Source organism: Bactrocera dorsalis, chromosome 6 (genome assembly GCF_023373825.1).
Source record: "Bactrocera dorsalis isolate Fly_Bdor chromosome 6, ASM2337382v1, whole genome shotgun sequence".
NCBI lineage: Eukaryota > Metazoa > Arthropoda > Insecta > Diptera > Tephritidae > Bactrocera > Bactrocera dorsalis.
The window spans coordinates 18,129,357-18,154,952 of NC_064308.1; the positions used below are offsets into that span (position 1 = coordinate 18,129,357).

At 36.9% G+C, this 25,596-nt stretch overlaps 1 protein-coding gene across 1 annotated transcript in view; it reads right to left on the reverse strand.

The window, feature by feature from the left end:
- Positions 1–785: 785 nt before the first annotated feature.
- Positions 786–25,596, reverse strand: part of LOC125779685 (putative mediator of RNA polymerase II transcription subunit 26) — a 39,677-nt gene continuing 14,866 nt past the window's right edge. The window contains exons 2-3 of the mRNA XM_049460957.1: positions 9,557–9,748; positions 786–1,186 (exon numbers count right to left, since the gene is read on the reverse strand). Coding sequence (XP_049316914.1) covers positions 786–1,186; positions 9,557–9,748 — 593 coding nt within the window. The remainder of the gene's footprint in view (positions 1,187–9,556; positions 9,749–25,596) is intronic.

The window sequence follows — 25,596 nt, forward strand, 5'->3', positions numbered from 1 at the left end:
TCTGCCAATCTGCCTTTTCTATCAGTAATTTTGGTTGAGGTTTGACTTGATACCAAATAGGAAGGGACATGGTTGTTAGGAGTGGGAAATGGTCACTATTGTGGATGTGCGGGAGGAGAGTTTGGGGGCAATAGATGCTGAGGCAAGGATTATTTCAGGATGGGTAAAGGTTTTGTGGGTTGAAAAATGCGTGGGTAAACCATCATTTAGAACAATAAGGTTTTGGGAAAGGATAACGTCTTCAATAATTTTCCCTCTTTTATTAACACATTTGGAGCCCCACAATGGGCTCCACGAATTATAATCTCCTAGGATTATGATGGGAGTGGAGAATGTATTACACAAATCAATTATATCTTTATTGTTAAATTTTTGGTTGGGTGGGATGTAGCAATTAATTAATGTGATTTTTTGCTCAACATCGATTTCAATTGCTAAACAGGAAATATTTGATGTAACAGGGACTAGTTTATGATTTATGGATTTTTTTATAAAAAAAAAGCGATTCCCTGTTTGCAGGAGCCAATAAAGGGTTTATTATGAAAAAAAACTATGATATTTATTGGGTGGGTATGCTGTTTTGTTGAATGGAATATGCGTTTCTTGTGACGCAATAATTTCGGGGTTAAATTCATTTATTAGAATATTCAAATCTACGTAATTGTTCAAAAGCACGTTTATATTCCATTGTAGTATTTGTATCATTGTGGTGTAGTATCAGAGGGGTATGGTGAGATGGAAGAAAGAGGGATGTCAGTAGAAAGGTGAGAAATTAAGGAAGAGATTTAGGTATTTGTGTTTTGTGAGTCAATAAAGTTTTGGGTGTTATAATTAGTTTCGTGTATGTTATTGTTTGCTGAGTTATTGTAATTGTTGTTTGCATTGTTGTTGGCAAAAGAGTTATTAATGTCTGTTGTTGCAGTAGAAACTGGTAGGGTTTGTATTATATTTGTTGTATTTTGCTTATTTTGTTTTGGTGCGTCGTTTGTCACTTGGATATCTGTGTTGTTGTTGTTAACTAATGCTTGGTTTGCTTGTGAATTATTTGTGTTTGTGTTGATATTGTTACGTTGTGAATTGGGTCTATTTTTTATAATATGAGAGAAGAGGATCGAAGACTCATTGAGAGCTGGAGGCACCTGTGCTTTGTATGTTGTTAATGCTTCACGCATTGTACATTTTTTGTCTGTTTTAATGACAATTATTTGTTTCATTTGTGTAAATTTCGGGCATGTCTTATTAGAAGCAGCGTGGCTACCTGAACAATTTGTACAAAGAGTACGAGAGCACGGAGTGGGAGAGTGGGGTGGGAGTGCACATGAGTCGCATGCTGCCGGTTTATTACAGCGTTTTGTTGTGTGGCCAAGCATTTGGCAATTTCTGTACCTCATGGGGTTAGGATAGTATGGCTTGACTTTAGTAGGGCACCAAGATATTTCTAATTTTGTGGGTAATTGGTACAAATCAAATGTGAGGAGTACTACGCCACTAGGGATAGCCTTTCCGTCGATGTGTTTGATAAATTTATAAACAGAGACGACGCCCTGGTCAGCCAAATTTTCAATTATTTCTGTCTCAGGTATATCATTAAGGCACGGTGCGAAAATAGTGCCCTTTGAATAGTTAAGGTTATGGTGTAGCTCTATTTTTACATCACACACGCCGATTAAATATGTTGTAGACAAAATTTTTTTTGCGATGTGATTGTTTTTAACAAAAAGCAGCAGGCTGCCGTCTTTTAAATTTGAAATTTCCATTTTTTCAGATGAAATATTTTTTAATGCCTTGTGTACTGGAAAGCATGAATATCGCTATCACTGTATCACGCTGTTATCACTATAATACGCTGTTCGACAACCGTACGCGATGAGTATCAATCGGTGACTGACATGTGTTTATGTTTACTTACATACATACACACATCTGCATGCATGCCAGAAGAATTTGTTTTATCAGCAGAAAATGTGTGGGCAAGCTTCTCTTATTTCAAGAAAGAGTTCAGGTTTCGAAATCTTTCGTGAAGTGGATAATGTTTTATTATTTATTGGGTGTAAGAATGTCAATATGTGACTATGTACGTTCCTTGCTGTTTTACAGATGCGTCGTAGGATTATTGTTAGGATTACGCCACCAGCAACTAAGAGGATTTGGTGGTATTCATGCCGTAGTGCACCATATGATGCCACTCTTAGTCCAATGGAAATCCCCAAATGGTAGTTGGTCGCGGAATGTCAGGTATTTTGAATGCCTGAATGGATCCTTTTAACATAAAATGTTTTAGGGAGTTGTAAGGTTAGTTTCTGGTATTTCAAACTCAATTCCGGAACTTTTCAGATTGTATACCTAAAAGTTTACCCTCTCCGCCCTCAAAACGCAATTGGTGTCTAATTTTATGATGCCTTGTCCGTCTAGGATGGTAGTTTGATTACTACTAGTTTTGGCCTATATCTTTCATGGCATTGAAAATATCCATGTGTTAGGTGAGGAGAGCTGTAATCAAAATTCTTGCGTTGGCATAATATTGACTTCAAATTAATATCGGTATTCTGCTTGAGACGATTGTCTCATGTCTCTAATAGTGACTATAGTAATTTAGTGACTCTGTTAGTCAGGAGTCTCATTTTGGTATTCTGGCAGATACAGTGTAGTATTATATTGAATAGTAGTATACTGTATCTGCCAGAATACCAAAATTAGACTCCTGACTAACAGAGTCATTAAACTAAGATTGTGACAATTAGAGACATGAGACAATCGTCTCAAGCAGAATACCGATGTAAGTGGTATGTCTGTTTTATATCTTAATAATCTCACATCATCTCACAACTCTGCATATGATCTACGTTAAAGATAGGATGCACTTGTCGACATATTGTCATTCTCACCATACGTTGACATCTGTACAACATTTCATCAGTCATGCTATAAAAAACCGTTTTATTTTCATTGAAAATAATGTGACGATTTGTTACCTCTACAGTTCCAAAGGACGCTTACAATGTGTCTTTGAAGCATTTCAAAAGTCTCCATTGTTGTGCTGAGTTTGGTGGCTGCTTCAATGAATAACTCGCGTTTCAATTGCTCATCGAGTATTGAACTTATTGAATAAATTGAGTCGTTCATTATTTTAAAGTTATCCCAATAAGCTTGATTTTGGCGTTTTAGAACATCTAAAGTAACGTCTTCCACTGAATATTGATTTCGCAGCAATCCCAGCAAGTAGTTTTCGTTCTCCTTAGCCTTCTCTATTTTTTCCGTAAGAACTTCTGCATGCTCTTCATCTATCAGCCCAAACAAGGAGTGGTATAATGACCCTATAAAGGGTAACACTGACCTTGTCTTCCGTTGCATCCTCCTCCCCGTGAACGCGATGATGTCGTAAAGCTGTTCAATCTCTAAATATTGTTGTGCAGCTGCTAAGCCATTGCGTTCACTTTATCCTTTTCAAATATTGTTGAGTCTTTTAAATATTTCAGCGGATTTGAAATTTGCTGCTTTTCAACCGAGTACTGAACAAGATCGATTTGGACAATTATATCCCACGCTGTCCTAGTCAACCCAACAGGCCCTCTTTTTTCCAAAAATACTCCAGAACTATTTTTAAAATAACTTACATTTACGCATTTTCTCTTCTTCTTAATTGGCGTAGACACCGCTTATGCGATTATAGCCGAGTCAACAACAGCGCGCCAGTCGTTTCTTCTTTTCGCTACGTGGCGCCAATTGGATATTCCAAGCGAGGCCAGGTCCTTCTCCACTTGGTCCTTCCAACGGCGTGGAGGTCTTCCTCTTCCTCTGCTTCCCGCGGCGGGTACTGCGTCGAATACTTTCAGAGCTGGAGTGTTTTCGTCCATCCGGACAACATGACCTAGCCAGCGTAGCCGCTGTCTTTTAATTCGCTGAACTATGTCAATGTCGTCGTATATCTCGTACAGCTCATCGTTCCATCGAATGCGATATTCGCCGTGGCCAACGCGCAAAGGACCATAAATCTTTCGCAGAACTTTTCTCTCGAAAACTCGCAACGTCGACTCATCTGTTGTTGACATCGTCCAGGCCTCTGCACCATATAGCAGGACGGGAATTATGAGCGACTTATAGAGTTTGGTTTTTGTTTGTCGAGAGAGGACTTTGCCTCTCAATTGCCTACTTAGTCCGAAGTAGCACCTGTTGGCAAGAGTTATCCTGCGTTGGATTTCTAGGCTGACATTGTTGGTGGTGTTTACGCTGGTTCCAAGATAGACGAAATTATCTACAACTTCAAAGTTATGACTGTCAACAGTGTCGTGAGTGCCAAGTCGCGAGTGCGACGACTGTTTGTTTGATGACAGGAGATATTTCGTCTTGCCCTCGTTCACTGCCAGACCCATTTCTTTTGCTTCCTTGTCCAGTCTGGAGAAAGCAGAACTAACGGCGCGGGTGTTGAGGCCGATGATATCAATATCATCGGCATACGCCAGCAGTTGTACACTCTTATAGAAGATGGTACCTTCTCTGTTGAGTTCTGCAGCCCGAACTATTTTCTCCAGAAGCAGGTTGAAAAAGTCGCACGAGAGGGAATCACCTTGTCTGAAACCTCGTTTGGTATCGAACGGCTCAGTTTACTAGATCATCTTGGGGGGTTCTACAGGAGTATGCTCCGGTCTTGAAACTTTCTGTAAGCCGCCGCATCTTTTCGTAGAATTTTCGAGCATTACCCCTGTCGGCCAGCTTATCCAGCTGTTCGTACTCACGCATTTCGGCCTCTTTCTTCTTCTGTCTGCAAATGCGTCTCGCTTCCCTCTTCAACTCTCGGTATCTATCCCATCCCGCACGTGTTGTGGTCGATCGTAACGTTGCGAGGTAGGCAGCCTGTTTTCTCTCCGCTGCGACACGGCACTCCTCGTCGTACCAGCTGTTCTTTTGCACTTTCCGAAAACCAATGGTTTCGGTTGCAGCTGTACGTAAAGAGTTTGAAATGCCGTCCCACAGTTCCCTTATACCGAGTTGTTGACGAGTGCTCTCAGAGAGCAGGAGTGCAAGCCGAGTAGAGAATCGTTCGGCTGTATGTTGTGATTGCAGCTTCTCGACGTCGAACCTTCCTTGTGTTTGTTGGCGTGCGTTTTTTGCTGCACAGAGGCGGGTGTGAATCTTAGCTGCAACAAGACCTCGGAGCGCACGCACATCTAAAACACTGGAGACGTGTCTTCCGTCTATCACAACATGATCGATCTGGTTGGTAGTTTTTCGATCCGGAGACAGCCAGGTAGCTTGATGTATCTTCTTATGCTGGAATCTAGTACTACAGATAACCATATTTCGGGCCCCGGCGAAGTCGATCAGCCTCAACCCATTTGGGGATGTTTCGTCGTGGAGGCTGAATTTACCGACCGTAGTACCAACGATACCTTCTTTGCCCACCCTGGCGTTGAAGTCGCCAAGCACGATTTTTACATCGTGACGGGGGCATCTCACATAAGTGCGCTCCAAGCATTCATAAAAGGCATCTTTGGTCACATCGTCCTTCTCTTCCGTCGGGGCGTGGGCGCAAATCAGCGATATGTTGAAGAACCTCGCTTTGATGCGGATTGTGGCTAGACGTTCATTCTCCGGAGTGAATGATAGTACTCGGCGACGGAGTCTCTCTCCCACCACGAATCCCACACCAAACCTGCGCTCCTTTATATGGCCACTGTAGTAAATGTCACAAGGACCTACTCGTCTCTGTCCTTGTCCCGTCCATCGCATTTCTTGGACGGCGGTGATGTCAGCCTTTGTTTTCACGAGGACATCTACCAGCTGGGCAGTGGCACCTTCCCAGTTAAGGGACCGGACATTCCAGGTGCATGCCCTCAAATCATAGTCCTTATTTCGTTTGCCATGGTCGTCATCAAAAGGGGGGTCTCTCATCCGAGGCTGGTTGTGACTATTCACTGGGGGTGTTTTTTTACGTGGCGGGTCCCAAACCCAGCGCACAACCCTATGCAGGGGATGTTTCGCCTTCTCACGTTAGCTCGCCTTCAAACGGATGTTCCTAGGCTACCCAGAGGATACTTGGTCAAAGACCGGAAGTCGTGAGCTGCTTGAGTCACATGTAAAAGAATCGTTTCTGGTCACTCCCAAGTGAATGGCAATCAGAGAACTTTCCTCACTTGCGTGAATTTCTACACATGACTCCATCCACCATACGCATTTACAAATGGTAAAACTATAAGTAAGCTTAATAATGTTAAAATTAAGTTTTTTTTTATACGAGTCGACCGCCTTGGTATATTATCACTTATCTCAATCGGACCTTCTCTTATTTTTTCTTCGATAGGAAAAGAACAAACATTGTGTATTGTTCTTTTTGATGTGCCATTACATTTGCCATCTTGGCCTCAAATGACGTTTTCAATACGACATCTGCGCCACTGTAATGGTGTGATATTTTCTTCTTTTAGAAGTACCAAGGTACCAGTTTTAATATTTTCAAAAGGAACTTGCCATTTATTTCATTTTTGCAGTTCATTTAAATATTCATTGGACTATCGCTTCCAGAATTCTTTAAAATTCTTTTCGACCGATTTCCAATGGTCCCTTAACCCTTGGTAGTTCGTGTCAACGATAGTTGATTATGGTTCTTCCACTAAAAAATGGCCTGGTGTTAATACCTGGAGATCATTTGGATTATTTGATAGTGGAGTAATAGGTCTTAAATTAAGTACGGTTTCTATTTGTGTCATGAGTGTGGACATTTCTTCAAAAGCCATTACTCCTTCAATTTCTCGGAAAAAAAGTTTTTTAACTGATTTAACAGCCGCTTCCCACAGTCCTCCTACATGTGGAGATCTTGCTGGTATATTTATTCAGGTTATTTTTCTTTGATTACAATATTGTGATAATTCTGCTTTATGTGAGTCTTTCTCAAATAATTTAAAAACTTCGCGAAGACTACTGACTGCTCCAATATAATTGGTCCCGTTATCTGAATAGATTTTGTGGGGGCAACTTCTCCTAGAAATAAATCTTTTTGAGGCACCTATAAAGGCTGCTGAGGAAGGATCTGATACTACTTCTAAGTGTACTGCCTTGGTGGTAAAGGATACCAAGACACAGACATAATGCTTTATCAGCCTTTTTTCCACGAATTTTATGATGTATCCAAATTGGACCGAAGAAGTTCATTCCTACAATATAAAACGGGCGCGTTTCTATTAGTCTATCTTGCGGTAAGTTTCCCATTAACTGGTGTAGGGGCCGAGGGTTTGCTTTAAAGCATCTATAACATTTATTTACAACTTTGCTTGCTAATTGTCTACCTCTTAAAATCCAAAACTTTTGCCTGGTTATTGCTAGTAAGCCCTGTGGTTCAATGTGTAGATGTTTAACATGTATATGATTCACTAATAAACGAACGATTTCATCTTTATAAGGGAGAAGTATAGGGTGCTTAGCATCCTCTGAAAGATTACTACTTTGAATCCTACCTCCTACTGTTATAATATTATTGTTGTCTACAATTGGAGCCAATTGGAGCTAAAGTGGCTAGTTTGCAAATTTTTGGAATTCGTTTGTTGAAATTGATTAGTTTTAGTTCTAGATCAAAGTATTTTTTTTTGTATTTGACATACTATATAATTTAATGCTTGTCGTTTATAAAAAATTTTATTCATTAATGGTTGTTTCCTAATGATATCTATAAATTTCAATGTGTTAGCTTTAACGTTTTGCAGGGATTCGAAACTATTTTATGATTTATATTTATTAGAATTGTTTGTTTTTCGGTTAGAATCATAACAATCTTGGATTTCTTTATCTCTGGAATAATTAAATTATCATTGTTTACCTTTTGTTGTATTTTATAATTATTTGTATAAATAATTTCCGGTCCTCTAAACCATAATTTGCTGGTGATAAGTTCGCTTGGTGTCACTCTTCTAGAAATAATATCAGTCGGATTGTCTTTTGATCAGATATGCCTCCAATTATTTATGTTGGTGTTGGTTTATATGAAATTTACTCTATTCGACATAAATATCTGCAAACGTCAAGGATCTAGCTGTAACCAATTCAATACTATTGTGAAGTCTGTATAAAAGTAAATAGAACACTTAAATTTAAAACTTTCCAAAATTGTTTGTATAAATTCTACTAAGTGGACAGCCGCACCTAGTTCACGCCGCGGTAATGTTATTATCTCTATTGGCGCGACTCGTGATTTGACTGCAAGTGTATTTACATAATTTTCACCTGTTAGGTTTCCAGATTTTGCATAAACTACGGCCCCATACGCTTTCATCGAAGCATCACAAAAACCATGAAACTCAATATTTACCGAGCCATTGCATAAAATACGTCTGGATATTCGTATTTTATTTAACAATGGAAGCTCGTCTTTGATTTTTAACCAAGTGTCCACTATTTCCTGTAACGGCTTTTCATCCCAATCAGTTTTTGATTTCCATATCTCTTGTAATAAAATTTTTGAAGTAACTGTGACGGGATTCACAAAGCCCAATGGGTCGAATAATTTGGAAATGTCTGAAAGAATGGTCCTTTTAGTAATCTTGTCGTTGCACTTCCAATTGCAAGTTATACGAAAGTGGTCGTCGAATGGAGTCCAAGTGACACCTAATGCTTTAATTTCGTTGTTAGTTTCCTTGTTCACGTCAAGTTGATTTTCCCTATTTTAAAGAGGAATATTTTTTAAAAGTTCTATGTTATTGGAACGCCATTTTCTAAAGTTGAATCCATATTTTTTTTAATTATTTTGATATTGTCCTGGATTAACTTGACATCATGTAAAAAAAATCTACATTAATAATTTCCGCTACTTCTGGATAATCATTTCTCTCCATTTCTGCAATTTTCTGCAAACATTTAACTGCTAAATGTTTTAAGAGTATATGTTCGCAGTATTTCATTATCTTCATCGCGTCAGTAGATTAATTGATATTTTTCATCCTCTGCGCGAATCCTTATTTGCCTAAACATTTTCTCGATGTCTGTTGTGAAGACATATACTTGTATATGTATATATATATGCTTTCTAAACCTCAGTAAAATATTAAATAAGTCTTCTTAGGTCCAGAATGCATTATCTGTTTTACAGGATGCATCAAAAACGACTCTTAATTTAGTAGTTGTACTATCTGGTTTAAGTACGCAATGGTGTGGTAATTAATATTTCGATTTAAACATATTAACATTTTTTATTTCCTCTAAATGGTCCAATCTTATGTATTCATTCATAAATTGTTCATATTGCTCTCTCACATTTTCATTATTTTTCAGTTTTTTCTCCAGAAAAAGAAATCTTCTTTTTGCTTGTAATCACCTAAATTTATATTTTATTTTTTGAATGGAAGAGCTACAGTAAATTTACCATCTACAGAAATTTTAAAATTATTATTAAAATGCTCCTTACAATGTGTTTCTTCTTTAGTTTGATTAACACATTTATTTGCAACTGATTCTATTTCCCAAAACATTTTAAATTGATTGTCTATTTTTTAATCTAAATATGTTACAACACCACAGTGAGCAAATTTGGAGCTTATGTTAGTTGATCCGTAAATCAACCAGCCAGACTCACTGTTCTGCAGTTTGTAATTAACATTTTCAATAGATATTTTCTCTTCTTTTAACAAATCAAAGAATATGTCCGCACCTAAAAGTAAATCAATTTTACCCGGAACACCAAATGAGGGGTCGGCCAGTTTTATATTCTCTGGAATTTTTTTGACTTTTATGTGTTCTGTGGGCACATTGGACACAATCTTTTGTACTACAATGGTGTTTAAATTTGTTTCGAAAGGATATATTAATGATTTTAAATAGGATTAACTCTTTCATTTGTATTTGTGTTGTTTTGACCAACTCCTTCAATGGTCATAGATTCTCTCCTGGAAGGAAGTTTTAATTTATTTTTCAGTTGTTTGGTTATAAGGTGAACTTGAGACCTACTATCTAATAAAGCACGCGCCTTTATAATTCTTCCATTACGGCCTTTTATACCAAGAACTGCTGTTGTTAGCAGGGCATATTCACAATCACTTTTTAATCTATCATTTCCCTATTTTTAATGATTGTGCTTTTCGCTTTAGAAGATTTATCTTTGTGGAGCCATAAATGAAAGTTTCCTTGACAAGTGAGGCAACTTTCGCCTTTACATACCTTTATATCCTTTATATTGTGTGTCGCGTAGAGAGTGTTCAAAGAATACGGACATGTTATTTAATTCGCTCCGTGAATTCAATCTTTCCAAAAAAAGAATTAATAATAAAATCAAGCAAAAAGTAAAACAAAAAAAAAAACAATTTATTAAATTGTAAACAAACATTAAAATCAGTGCGCACAAATTAAGAACAATAAACATAAACAAATAGTGCACGAATCAACAAGTGAAAACAAAAAAACAAAAAATCAAACAAACAATAATGAGTGCTTCGCAGCCTCATCAGCAAGGCCGTAGGCATTCCTTAAATGCGTATTTCAGCTTTGTCGACACAACAACAACAACAACTGGCAATAAAAAGTCTAACGGCAATGATGAGTCATCGCGGCGATCGGCATAAAAGGAATCGAAGCAAAGAACGCAGTCAGTAGTAGCAGCCGAAAACAACAATCAGGCAACAACAAATGCCCTGACAGCAACCAGTCTGCAGGTATCAGCAAACGCGCAGGCAGCGAAGAGAATCACAACGCAAGATGAGAGTGTACCAACAAAAAAAGGCCCGTCTGTACAAACTGGCATTGACCGCTACGTTAATATAAAAAGGAAATTAAGTCCTTCAAAGTCAGCAGCCAATCCTAAAAAAATTCAAGGCGGCACACCAAATAAAAATAAAACGGAAGTTTTAAATGACAACAGATTTGCCATACTAAGCAATGGTTCAGACGACGATGCGAAGGGTACCACCACAGTCGTTAATGCCAAACCACCTCCAATATATTTGCGCGAGCGTAGCAGTAATACTCTTGTTGCGAATTTAAGTGAAATTGTTGGCGCTAACAATTTTGATATAGTGCCTTTGAAAAAAGGCAATATAGACGAAACAAAAATTCAGTCCTACACTGAAAAAATCGTTAAATTTTTGTCGAATAAAAACAAAAATTATTATTCGTATCAACTGAAGAGCAAAGAACCATTGGAAGAATGCGGTTTTGGAATTTAAACAGTTGTAAATATATGTAATAGAAACAAAATACCACAGCCAATGATTAAAATTGAATTGTTGCCGAACTCAAATCATCGTAAAAAAAATGAAACACATCCAATATATAATTTGAAATAATAATTGCTGCTTCGTAGAGTAGCTGTGGAGGAACCACATAAAAGAAACGGTCCGGTACAATGTACTAACTGCCAAGAATATGGGCATGCTAAATCATACTGCACTCTACGCAGTGTTTGTGTGCTATGTGGTGATTTACGAGGGCTGTCCGATAAATAACCAACCTCAACGTGAAGCTAGCGGCACATCTGAAAAAAAAGTTTCTACTTCAAATTGTGCATATTATAATAGCTACTCGCCAAAATTGCAGAAATTTATCTTGCGCAATTATCTGTTGACAGTCGTTTTTGTGAGTCTATTTCGGTGATTTCCCCAAAATGGAAAAAATTGAATATCGAGCTGTAATTAAATTTTTCTTTTTGAAACGCAATACGCCTTCACAAATCAAAGATGAGGTGGACTCTGTGTATGGTGACTCTGCACCATCGTTTACCACCGTAAAATTTTGGGCAGCTGAATTTAAACGTGGTCGCAGGAGCTTGGAAGATGATGAACGTCCTGGGCGTCCCAAAACTGTAACCATTAACGACAACATCGCTAAAGTTTATCAATTGGTACTAGACGACCGCCGGATTAAAGTTAGGGAAATAGCTGAGATTATGAAGATGTCAAAAGAAACTGTTTGTCACAGATTAAACCAAGATTTGGGCATGAGAAAGCTGTCCGCTCGTTGGGTGCCGCGTTTGCTTATGCTAGACCGCAAACGTGCGCGCATGAACATTTCCAGCGCTCTGTTGGCTCAGTTTAGAGACAATAAGACCGAGTTTTGGCGCCGATTGATAACTGTAGACGAAACTTGGATTCATCATTATACGCCCGAAACAAAAAAATCTAAACAGTGGATTGAAAAGGGGGAACCAGCCCCAAAAAAACCTAAAGCTGTGTATTCGGCTGGGAAAGTGATGGCGAGTGTTTTTTGGGACAGCCATGGAATTATTTCTATCGACTATCTTGAAAAAGGAAAAACTATAGCAGGAGCATACTACGCATCATTATTGGACAAGGTAAAGGAAGAAATTTCGAAAAATCGGCCACATTTGCAAAAAAAGAAAGTCTTGTTCCACCAAGACAACGCACCATCTCACACCTCAACAGTCGCCATGGCGAAAATCCACGAATTGCGGTTCGAACTGCTTGACCATCCACCTTATTCACCAGATCTAGCACCAAGCGACTTTTTTTTGTTTCCTCAGCTTAAAACTGCGCTCGGCGGCCAGAGATTTTCGTCAAATGAGGAGGCAATCTCTTTCGTGAACTCGTATTTTGCAGACAAAGACGCCAAGTACTATTTGGAAGGGTTGCAGAGATGGGAGCATCGCTGGGAGAAGTGTGTGGAGTTACAAGGAGATTATGTAGAAAAATAAAAAAAAAAAAATTGAAAAAGTCGCGTGCATCATGGTTAGGTCGGTTATTTATCGGACAGCCCACTTCTAAATGCACCCTTAAGAAAGAAGATCTAAATATAAAATGCAGCAATTGCGGAGGAAGTCACACTGCTAACTGCAGAGGTTGCCCTGTATATAAAGATTTGAAATCGAAGTTGTCACAGGGCATTCAAGCACGTCGTAACCAAATGTTACAAACACCCCGTAATGAAATTATAGTAACCTCAGAAAAAATTTCAAATCCTATAACTTCTAACAATAATAATATGCAAGGTAGTTATGCAAATGTGGCGAAAGGCAACACTGTGCAAATGCAACTGCCGCAAAATCCTCCAAATGGAGGTATTGAAACTATGATTATAAATCTTACACAGTGTATGACACAACTTATGTCTACCATGCAAAACATGATCTAAGATTTAATAAAATCACAAAATCAAATGCTGCAAAATTTATTAAGTAAAAAATAAGCTTACTAAATATCTGTATATGGAATGCTAATGGTGTTAACCAACATAAATTAGAGATTATCAGATTTTTGTCTGAAACTAAAGATGTAATGCTTATTTCAGAAACTCATCTAACAAATAAATATAATTTCAATATACCGGGATTTAAACTATATGTTACAAATCATCCGGATGGAAAAGCGCATGGTGGCACGGCAGTGTTGATTAGAAATCGTTTAAACCACTATGCTCTAGAACAGGGTTCCCAAACTTATTTTGTCTACCGCCCACTTTGAGGATAAATATTTTTTTAGCACCCCCCTTTTTCACCTATTTAAAAACCACTATAACTTCTAATTAATTATTGTGACCTACATATGTATATTAACGGAGAATTCTAAGCGAAACTTTTACTATAACCACCAACTTGAAACCTGAGCGCAATAGGTAACATACAACGGAGCTTAGGTCTCAAGTTAACTCTTACGGGCTCCACCTGCCAATAAGAATGATTATTGAAACACAACTTTATAGTATTAAAACAGAGAAACATTCGGTTACCAAGCAAACGATTTCTATTTTTAGTAAGCAGTGTTGTCACAGCACTAAATCCACGTTCACACAAATATGACAATGGGAATGCTATAAAGAATCGTTGAACGATTGACCACAATTCTGGGTACAATTGCGAGATCGGTTTTTGAGTAGAAGCAGTTTGGCTGCGAAAGCAGCAACGACGTTTTTTGTTTTAATTAAATTTAGTTTATCGCCTTGCAGTTGGAGATTTATGTCGTTGAACAGTTTATACAGGTCTGTCATGTAGGCTATATCATTTTTTGATGTTATGAGCTTGTCTTGAAATTCTGTATCTATAACAGAGTCAAACAGGTTGTAGAATCGAGTCAGACAATTGCCTCTTGATAGCCAACGAACTTCAGTATGAAACAACAAACGATTGAAATCCTCGTCATTAGTAACACAAAGCTGATGAAATAATCTATCACTCAAAGAGCTGTTGCGGATTTTATTGACCCCTTTGATGACATATTGCAGTGATTGAAATAGTTTTTCACTTAAGTTTCTAGCAACTTAATGTTGTCTATTAATAACACAATGTACACCAAGGACATCTGTAGTTTTATTTTTTAAGTGCGCTATTAAGCCCTTATGGCACCCTATCATAGCCGGAGCGCCATCCGTCTAAATTTCTGGGAAATAATAACAATGCTTCATTAGTTGGTAAAGTGGACTCATCGAGCTGAATTGAGAATTGGCTTGTCCTCAGGTGATCGCACAATGATTCTTCAATGTTTTCAGCCATTTCATCAATTCGTCTTTGCACAGAATTATTACTCAAAGGAATTTTTCGGATAATATCTGCGGTCGGTTTATGAAGCACGTTAGTTATTACTTCATTTATTGCTGGCAATATTAACTCTTCTCCGATGTTATGTGGTTTGCCTTTTTGAGCAATTAACAAAGAGATATTGTACGAAGCTCGAAGTCTGTCGTCATCTTGCTTAGCAGCCGCCGAAAATAGTTTTGCTACACTTGGCTGAGTATTATGCTTCTTCTCTATGTCTTGAAAATATGCTACATTCTTGTCTCTCTTATCTGGATGCATTTTATTCAAATGATCTTGCAGTCTTGAAGGCCTCATTGCTTCATTCGAAAATGTTTTTAGACATAGAAGACACAAAGGCGAGGATGGGTTTGTGGGATTTTCAATGAATCCGAATTTACTGTATTCCGCACAGTATTTCCGTCTCTTCTTTTTTACTTCCGACATTGTTTTGCTTTGAGAAATACGTTTAACTTCGCGAGTAGTGTAAAGGGGGCGTAAATAATGCTAATCTATAGCGCGCAAAACCACAAATGAATATAAAATAAATATTACATTGTTTATATAGGAATGCTTAAGCACAATCATTATATAGTAGTCAAAAATATGAATTCTTATTTTTCCTAGAAATACATTTGTAAAAAAGGATCTTTCTCCTTTTCGTATTATTTTATTTTTCCCAGAAATACATTTGTAAGAAAGGATAAAGATCCTTTTTTATTTTCCACATAAAAGATTTAAGGAGTTCAAAAGCTCAAAACGTGCGCTACATCAGCTCGAACCTACCTACCCTACACCTTTGCGCAAATGATTATAATATACTATGATAGAAAATGCCCACATACAGATTTGGCAATGGCAAAAGCAATACGTTTGACAGTTAGTATTCTATTAATTCTATCCTGTCGAGATTCCCAGTAATGAAACGGAGCGACCAATTGACATGATTTTCATTTTTTCTATATTCAATAAAATAAGACAGATGTATGAACTACGCGGAGAGAAGTATAGAACCGAGTTTGAGCAATCTTTTAATTCATATTAGTTGATGTTCACAAGTTGTTTTTGAGAGTCGAGAGCTCATGTAGACGTTGTCTAAGAGGCCTCCTAGCTAAATAAAATTACAAATAACTCCCCAGGCCTCTACCCAACGCCTCCATATTCTTTCTGGGTCTCTTACCGCCCCCCTTGACACCTGCAGCGCCCACAAGGTGGCGTTATCGCCCACTTTGGGAAACACTGCTCTAGAATCTCATGCTACACCATAGTTACAAGCTACAACAATATCACTAAAAAATCGGGGTTGTGGCTTAAACCCTTACGGCTATATGGGGACAGTTTAAAATTACATAAATCGGATTTAAAGACTTTTTTGGAACACTAGGTCAAAGATTTCTAGCAGGTGGAGATTACAACGCAAAACACACGTACTGGGGCTCACGTCTTATTAATCCGAAAGGATTGAAATAACATCTCCTGGTAAGCCGACATATTGGCCTAGTGATCGTAAGAAAATACCAGATTTAATTGATTTTGCTGTAATCAAAAATATAGATAAATCGCACATAACGGCTGATACATGTACTGATCTATCTTCTCATCACTTTCTTGTAATAATAAAGTTATATGAACAACCCATATTCGTTTATCCAAAAGTGGGTCTAAATGGTTAAAATCTAAAAAATACGTCCGTAGCCACATTAATATTGAGTACAAAGAGATATTAACGAAAGCATAAGAGAAGTCAATGACATAAAAACTAGCGCAGCTGTCTTAGCAACACCAAACAAAAGCTATAAGCCCCTTGGTTTCAGAAAAATCTCTAATAGAGAAATAGAAATGCTTGTAAATGAAAAAAAGGCGTGCAAGACGTGAATGGCAGATAAATCGTTCCACTTCCACTCAGCTTCAATTAAAATCTGCTATACGTAAATTAAAAAAAAAAACGCTTAAACGTGAGGAAGAATTGAACACCGAAATGTATATTAAGAAGCTGTGTCCAAATTCAAACAATCAAAATTCCCTTTGGAAAGTCCAAAAGTCCATGAAGCCACCAACTGACTCAAACATGCCTATACGAAACTTGGGTGGAAATTGGGCTCGAAGTGACGAGGAAAAGGCTAATTGCTTTGCAAATCACTTAGAAAAGGTATTCTAATCCAATTTGCCAAAGAACAACTTTAAGCTGTCAATTTTATCCAACACAGCTAAAGAGTCGCTCGAGTCTCTTAAGACTTCACCTTCTGAAGTTATTGAAATCATCAAAGAACTTAATCCAAAAAAGTCGCCGGGACATGATAATATTTCCCCAAAAATGCTAATTGAGTTATTTTGATAGGTAAACGTGGGAAAGACTTAACACAACCGTCTTCATACAGACCAAAAATGCTAATTGAGTTATTTTGATAGGTAAACGTGGGAAAAACTTAACACAACCGTCTTCATACAGACCAATCAGTTTTCTACCCTGTCTTTCAAGAGTATTTGAAAAAGTATTACTATCAAAGATGTCTCCTTTCCTCCACGAAAATAATACAATACCAATGCATCAATTTGGTTTTCGTGCGAAACATGGCACAATAGAGAAAGTAAGTAGAATTACTAACAAGATAAGGAAAGCATTTGAGCACAGGGAGTACTGTTCAGCAATATTTCTAGATGTAGCTCAGGCGTTTGATAAGATGTGACACAATAAGATTAAAAAAAGATTTTATATAAGATTAAAAAAACTGTACCTTTAGAATTGTATAAAACATTGGAGTCTTATTTAAAAAATAGAAAATTTATGGTAAAAGTGGGAGATTTCATATCTGATGAACGACAGATAAGGGCTGGTGTACCACAGGGTAGTGTTTTAGGCCCAACACTATACATCATATATCCAGCAGATCTTCCAACAGCTAATAATGTATTAACATCAACTTTTGCGGACGACACAGCTATAGTGAGCCGTAACAAATGCCACATTTTAGACCAAAGATGTGCGCGGCAGTAAAAATAAATATAATTTTGGTACCCCAAGCGAACGAAGTAACATATCTTGGTATTCACCTAGATAGAAGGCTCACGTGGAGAAAACACATCTCTAGTAAAATAACATGTATGAAGATTAGAGCTGCAAATTTAAATTGGCTTTTAAATAAAAACTCCAAACTTAGCCTAGACGACAAAGTGCTTTTATATAATGTGGCCATAAAGCCGATTTGGATGTATGGCATTCAACTGTGGGGTACGACCTATGCAATTAATATTGATATATTACAAAGGTTTCAATCAAAAATACTTAGAACAATCAGGTGTTCACCATGGTACATGCGTAACACGACTTAAAAGAAGAGATACATATGTATGCCTGCGTATTAAAGAGCGACGTATCACCAAAACAGCTCAATCACTTGCTTGAGCCTGTCTAGTTTTTAATTAGATTTAAGATTTTATAACTTATTGTTAGGCTTTAAGAAAAAGCAGATTCAATAAATAAAATAATCTTGGAAAAAAAAAATATTGTGCCCTTTTTTAAGATATTTGGTGCATAATTTGTTTTTCATTACTGCATCCCATTTGGCCTGGGTAGAAAGAGCTTTAAATTTATAACAATAAAATATATTGTGTGAAGTACTCGTATTACATTCCATTATGCATTTAAATTCTGCATTTTGAAATTTAGATGATGTTTTTGAGGCTTGTGCTGCTTCTAGTGCATTCCTTTTCCGAAACGACTGCAGTGAATTTAAGGTAGCTATTTCCTTAGGGTTTTTAAGCGAATTTTCATACCTAAGTCTTAAATTGTTGTCTAATTTTTGCACAAACCTATAGTCTAATATAGCTTGTAACAAATTATCTGCAGACAAACTGAGGCTTTCCAATGCTCGTGTACTTTCAGAAATTTTTTCTTGAAATTTTCGTACACTAAAAGCACCTAAAATTTGTTTGAAATAAGTATTTTCTAGTAACCTTTTATTAGTATATTTTTCATTAAGAAGGTTCCAGGCAACTGAAAAATTTGTTGAGGTTGAAGACAGGTCGCAATACAACTAGCAGCCGATCCTCTTAATTTAGTTTTTAAAATACACATTTTATACGTGTCAGAAACATTTTGAGAGACTACCAGTTGCTCAAACAGTTCTTTAGAACTTTGCGACTGAGCGTAATCTCCTGAAAAAATGGGAATTTCAACTTGAGGCCACGTAAAATTGGCAGCATTTTTTTGGTAATAGATTTTGAGTTTGTAAAATCTATTTCTTAAATCATAGAATTTATTTTTTAACTCTTGATTTTCGTGCTGGCTAATAAATTGAAGCACAGTGTCACGAGTTTTTTCTATTAGTCTCTTTATGCTGACTAGATAGCATATATCGTTTATTTCGCAGTCTTCAATATATTTTTTCTAATTCTGTTAATAAGAATTGAAGCCTGCGAACTAAACCAGGATGTGGAAGGCATTGCATTTTCCTGGGAGCATTTTCTATTTTCTTAAATTATTGCAATCAATTTGCTTAACTTGGCGTACGCTGTTAAATAAAGCGTACCTACCGTCCCTTTTTCATCATTTTTAAAATAATTATCTTTTTTATTTTTGAGATCTTTGGACAATTTTAAATGGTTTTGTTGAAACTCTGACCATCTTTTGTCCCAACCATCTTGGAGTTTTTCTAAATTTCCTAAATATTCATTTATATCCATACTCATGGACTTAAAATGAAGTTTTTGCAGTTCTTCTGCTAATTTAATTTGATTCTCCATTCTCCCAAAAACAAAATAAATATTTGTATATGAAATAAATAAAAAAATTAAAAATGTTCTTACCTTGGTCCTACTGTGGATTTGGTTTATGATGCGAATTTGGTTATTATAAAAATTTTTGTTTTGATAACTTTTCGTTTTTTTTTTAATACTAGTAAAAAAATATTTTTTTAAACACACTTTTTCACTTTCACTTCAACTTTTTTCACTTGTGTGTTCTAAAAACTTAGGGCTTACCAACATGTAAGATCACAATGCGAAGGGTTTTGAGATTGAAACAGTACTCAAGTCTGGTTGCGCAAAGCTCCTTTATTTAAAGCTTTTATTATCCTAATTCGGGTATGCACCACATGCAGAGTATAGTACATACACATATAATAAATTAATACTAATCTATTGTACATACCGACAGTATGTTCACATATCTTAAACATAAGTGTTCTCAACTGAACACACAACTATTTCTTATTATCTTAGTTTAGGATCATTTGCGATTCTTTCCATTGCATACATCACATACTACAGTCTCTAAACAATATAACCGAAATGAACATTTATTATATTGCTAGCTGACCCCCAACAGTCGAAAAACGTTCATGAATTGCAAAAGTAAATACCCTACAAAGCGTTTTATTGCAGTTCACGTATCGACCGTATCGTTCAAGACTAATAACCGCCATATTGGTTCCTTTGGTAACGTACTTACAAACGTATTTTATAGATTATACCAAACTGCAATACTGAACATTGATATGAGTTTTCAATGTGAATTAGACAACAGTGGAGAATAAAGTACGATCCATATGCTGTCAACTTCGATATTCACTACTCTAAGTTGTATGGTCGTCTGATAAGCTACGACGATAGAGTGGATATCCATCATTTCCAGTTTGCGATTCCGAAAGAAAAGCAAGTGGATTATGTTTCGTTCATTTATTGTTAGACATACAAACCGAAGTGGGATTGTGGTGTCCGCAAGGTCCATGAACCATATTGGTTTTCATCACTTCGTTTGATACTGGATCTTTCTCTGCATCAGGAATTTCCGCAGAAATGATTTCATCAATTTGATCTGGTGGAACCATTATCCACCATCCAAAGAAGAACATCGTAACTGTTGTTTGAAAAGTCGTGTTGTGACAACGCGACGTTCGCTTGCTGATTGACCCCGATCCATAATTCCACACGTATGTCATCGTATCCTGGGTGTACTCGTTCATGTGCCTTGGCGTTGATGGCAAAAAGAACGCCGACCGATATTAGCGCGATGTCTTCGTTGCTTCGTAACAAATTTCAATCTGTAATTGATCACTTCGTTTGAAACACACATAAAGTTTTCACTGAATAATTTTCAAATTTTTTTTTTTTTAAATAGCCGGAATAAAAGAGCAAGCGACCGAAATTGGACGATTCAAATAATTTACAAATCAAAATATTGAAAAACAAAAGAAAAAAGAATTGTATTAAAAAAGTCAATTTTTGCAAATTTCCAATTTTTCGACTTTTTCTTGTGAGAAGTTTTGGTTTTATTTCTGAACCTTTCCAGATCCACAGCGAACAACTTCTGAAAATTTCATGAAGATTGGTTTCGCCGTTCTCGAGCCTTAGCGTTACTAACAAACAAACATTTATTTTTACTTACATATGTATATACAAAATAAAACGTTTGTATGGGAAAAAGAAAAGGACTGTTTTTAGGCGTTTTCCGACAACTTTCGTAATTTTTTTTTTTGTACATAAGAACCTTCTCCTAATAATAACAAATACAAAAAAAAAAAAATTAGTGAAAGCGGTTCAGCCATTCACGCGTGATGCCGTGACAACGGAAAACGGGTTTCATTTTTATATACATACTAGCTGACCCCGCAGCCGTTGTCCTGCGTGATATTATATGGTTTGAAATGAAAAGAAAGTTAAATGTATCATCTCATTTATTTATTTATTTATTTTTTCAATGTAACACAGCTGTATAAACAACATTTTTCGGTTTCTGTTCCGGTGTACAGAAAAGATGGTTTTCCATATCGTGAGCACGCTACGGCCGTGTAGAAAACATAGCATTTATAAATTTATGCCTCACACTATGCGACTATCTTTAGGTCTTGTTGGCTGTCATCTCAACGAAAACGGAGTACGTTTCTGAGAAAATGGCAAATCGTTAGAACTCAAAGGAATTCATAGGATCAAGCATTCTGTCCCTTTGTATTCGATAGGTGCGTCACAATCAGTCGGTTTCCATTACAAAGTTTCGGCGCATGAAGATTGGGAAACATAATAACGACAGATCCTACTTTGGGACGCAAATGATGCGGTGTCATACCAAGCCTGTCCAAAGAATTTAGGAATACCACTGGATAATTCACAGCGTCGTCTTCATAGTCAAGACGATCGATCGATTTGTATGAGCGCAAGTCTCCCAGAACTTGACTTTGAATCTTCCAGCTGAAGTCAACAACATCGGTTTTTTTGGCAGTTAACATTGTGCGTGCACTTAAGGAATCGTAGTTATGTTTCTTCCTTTGGTGACGTACTTACAAACGTATTTTATCGATTACACCAAACTGCAATACTCAACATTGACATGAATTTTGAATGTGAATTAGACAACAGTGGCGAATATGGTACGATCCATGTGTTGTCAACTTCGATACTCACGCCTCTAAATTGAATGCTAAATGTTCTGCCATTGTCGTCTGGTGAGCAACGCCGATAGAGTGGATATCCTTCATTTCTAGTTTGTGTTTCCGAAAGAAAAGTACGTGGATACTGTTCCGTGCATTTATTGACAGACATTCAAACCGAAGTGGGGTTGTGGTGTCCGCAAGGTCCATGAACCTTATTGGTTTTCATCACTTCGTATAATACTGGATCTTTCTTTGCATCAGGAATTGCCGCATTATTGAATGATTTCATCAATTTGATCTGGTGTAACCACCTTCCACCATCCAAGGAACAATGTGTGCGTGCGGCAAACCTCTCTTTTGCCACTCAACGGAGTACATCTAGCATCTAACAGCACCATATATGCGTTGCTTCAAGATAATGTCCATCGAAGCTGTTGAAAAGTCTTGCTATGACATCGTGACGATCGCTTTCTGATTGATCGCGACCCATAATACCGCACGTATATCATCGCATCTTGGGAGTACTCGTTCATGTGGCTTGGGCAGCTAATGTATGTTGATGCTAAAAAGAACGCCGACCGATATAAGCGCAACCTCTTCATGGCATCGTGACAAATTTCAAGCTGTAATTGAACACTTTGTGTGAAAAACACATAACATTTTCACGGAATAATTTTCAAAAATTTTTGAAGCAAACGCCAAATTTGAAAGATTTAAATAATTGAAAAACAAAACAAAAAAATTCAATAAAAACAATTGTATGGAAAAAATTAACTTTTTGGAATTGTTCAATTTTCCGACTTTTCCTCATGAAAGACATACATATTATTTCTAAACCTTTCCCGATCCATGACGAACAACCTCTTAAAATTTCATCAATATTGGTTCAGCCAAAAAACACGCTAAAGCCACTCAAAATGCCGCTTGATTACTGTTTTTTTTATATTCGTAGTTTGGTGCATCATGAATTTTTTCCTTAGGGACAGACGGTCAATCAGAAGGATCAGAGTTGGCTTGAGAACATCCGTTGAAAACGACCGGAATTGTGAAAGAACAATTTGTAGATTTTAGTCGTTGATAATGCACCATCGCAATGAGCTACCATTGTGACTGAATTTAAAGCCAAAACCACAAAGAATACCATAGATCAACCATCGTATTCACCAGATTTGGCTTACTGTGATTTTTTTCTTGCTCCCCTTGTCCTTCCGTGGAACCCGTTTTCAGTCGATCGAAGAGATAAAACAAAATTTGCTGAAAGAGCATAGGCCATCCCAAAAGGTGCTTATGAAAAGTGTTTCCAGGACTGGAAAGATCGTTGGCATAAGTCTATTACATCTGGTGGCAACTACTTTGAAGGCGACAAAATAAATATTAAAGAATAATTAAATTGTGTTTTATTTATAATTGCTCTGTACATTTTTGTCATAATTCATAAAATGTGATAAACAACAAGGCAGCTAAAATCGTAGTTGCCAGAATATTCGAGTGGCGAAGTTTTATTATCTACTATATAAGAACTGCCGGATTGTTCCGCAGACACAATTTCATCAGATAACGTATATAATAGAGAATGCAGAGAATGTATAGTATAGAGAAGGTTCACTGCGCAGAGAACTTAAAAATATTTTTAACAGAGAATTGAATAAAAATTATGCTCAGGACTATACGAGTATATTGCTATTACAGACGTATGTTAGCTGTTTTGCTTATACGAGTATTTTTATACTTTTACTCGTATATGCAAACATATGAATTCGTTCGGTGCATATTTATGAATATAGGTCAATTGTTGTTCGCGAAGCGCCAACTTCCATCATGACAATACTAAGACAGTTACAGCAGAATAGGCGTCAGTCCGTCTGAGCAATAGAAGAGACGTAAAACATCTTGTCACTCCCATGAAGTAATACCTTATCTGGTGGTTCCGTGGGAGAGTCTTGAGTTGGGAGTAGGATAGGTTCAGCGGATTAAAGTCCCGCATTCCGGCTTTCGATGCTTTTCGATACAATACATTGAATACATTTTAATGAATATACTTTTTGAAAACAATATTTGTAGCTAATGTGAAAATAAGACCTACTTTTTTAATTATTTCATATGTTTGAAATGTACATACATACATATGTGTATACTTTATCACATTTGTATATAACAAACTATCATCTATGTATCTATGTATATAAAGGGTGATTTTTTTGAGGTTAGGATTTTCATGCATTAGTATTTGACAGATCACGTGGGATTTCAGACATGGTGTCAAAGAGAAAGATGCTCAGTATGCTTTGACATTTCATCATGAATAGACTTACTAACGAGCAACGCTTGCAAATCATTGAATTTTATTACCAAAATCAGTGTTCGGTTCGAAATGTGTTTCGCGCGCGTGTTTTGTTCAGCGATGAGGCTCATTTCTGGTTGAATGGCTACGTAAATAAGCAAAATTGCCGCATTTGGGGTGAAGAGCAACCAGAAGCCGTTCAAGAACTGCCCATGCATCCCGAAAAATGCACTGTTTGGTGTGGTTTGTACGCTGGTGGAATCATTGGACCGTATTTTTTCAAAGATGCTGTTGGACGCAACGTTACGGTGAATGGCGATCGCTATCGTTCGATGCTAACAAACTTTTTGTTGCCAAAAATGGAAGAACTGAACTTGGTTGACATGTGGTTTCAACAAGATGGCGCTACATGCCACACAGCTCGCGATTCTATGGCCATTTTGAGGGAAAACTTCGGACAACAATTCATCTCAAGAAATGGACCCGTAAGTTGGCCACCAAGATCATGCGATTTAACGCCTTTAGACTATTTTTTGTGGGGCTACGTCAAGTCTAAAGTCTACAGAAATAAGCCAGCAACTATTCCAGCTTTGGAAGACAACATTTCCGAAGAAATTCGGGCTATTCCGGCCGAAATGCTCGAAAAAGTTGCCCAAAATTGGACTTTCCGAATGGACCACCTAAGACGCAGCCGCGGTCAACATTTAAATGAAATTATCTTCAAAAAGTAAATGTCATGAACCAATCTAACGTTTCAAATAAAGAACCGATGAGATTTTGCAAATTTTATGCGTTTTTTTTTTTAAAAAAGTTATCAAGCTCTTAAAAAATCACCCTTTATATAAAAGAAAGTGACGTTAGTTACTACCCTTATAACTGGAGCACCCCGGGACCGATTTCGGTGATTACAACCAATTCGGACAGGTCTCCGCAAAAACAAGGAGAATACTTAAGAAAATTCTGGAAAATTTTCCGAAAAAAAATATGAAGAAAATAAATTTTCAAATACGATTTTAAAATCTTATATATACATATATAAAAATGAAACCGTTTTCGTTGTCACGGCATCACGCGTGAATGGCTGAACTGATTTGGCTGATTTTTTTTGTTGTATTTGTTATTATTAGGAGAAGGTTCTTATGTAAGAAAAAATTACGAAAGTTGCTGGAAAACCCCTAAAAACAGCCTTTTTCTTTTTCCCATACAAACGTTTTATTTTGTATATACATACATACATATGTACATATGTAAGTAAAAATAAATGTTTGTTTGTTAGTAACGCTAAGGCTCGAGAACGGCGAAACCAATCTTCATGATATTTTCAGAAGTTGTTCGCTGTGGATCTGGAAAGGTTCAGAAATAAAACAAAAACTTCTCACAAGAAAAAGTCGAAAAATTGGAAATTTGCAAAAATTGACTTTTTTAATACAATTCTTTTTTCTTTTGTTTTTCAATATTTTGATTTGTAAATTATTTGAATCGTTCAATTTCGGTCGCTTGCTCTTTTATTCCGG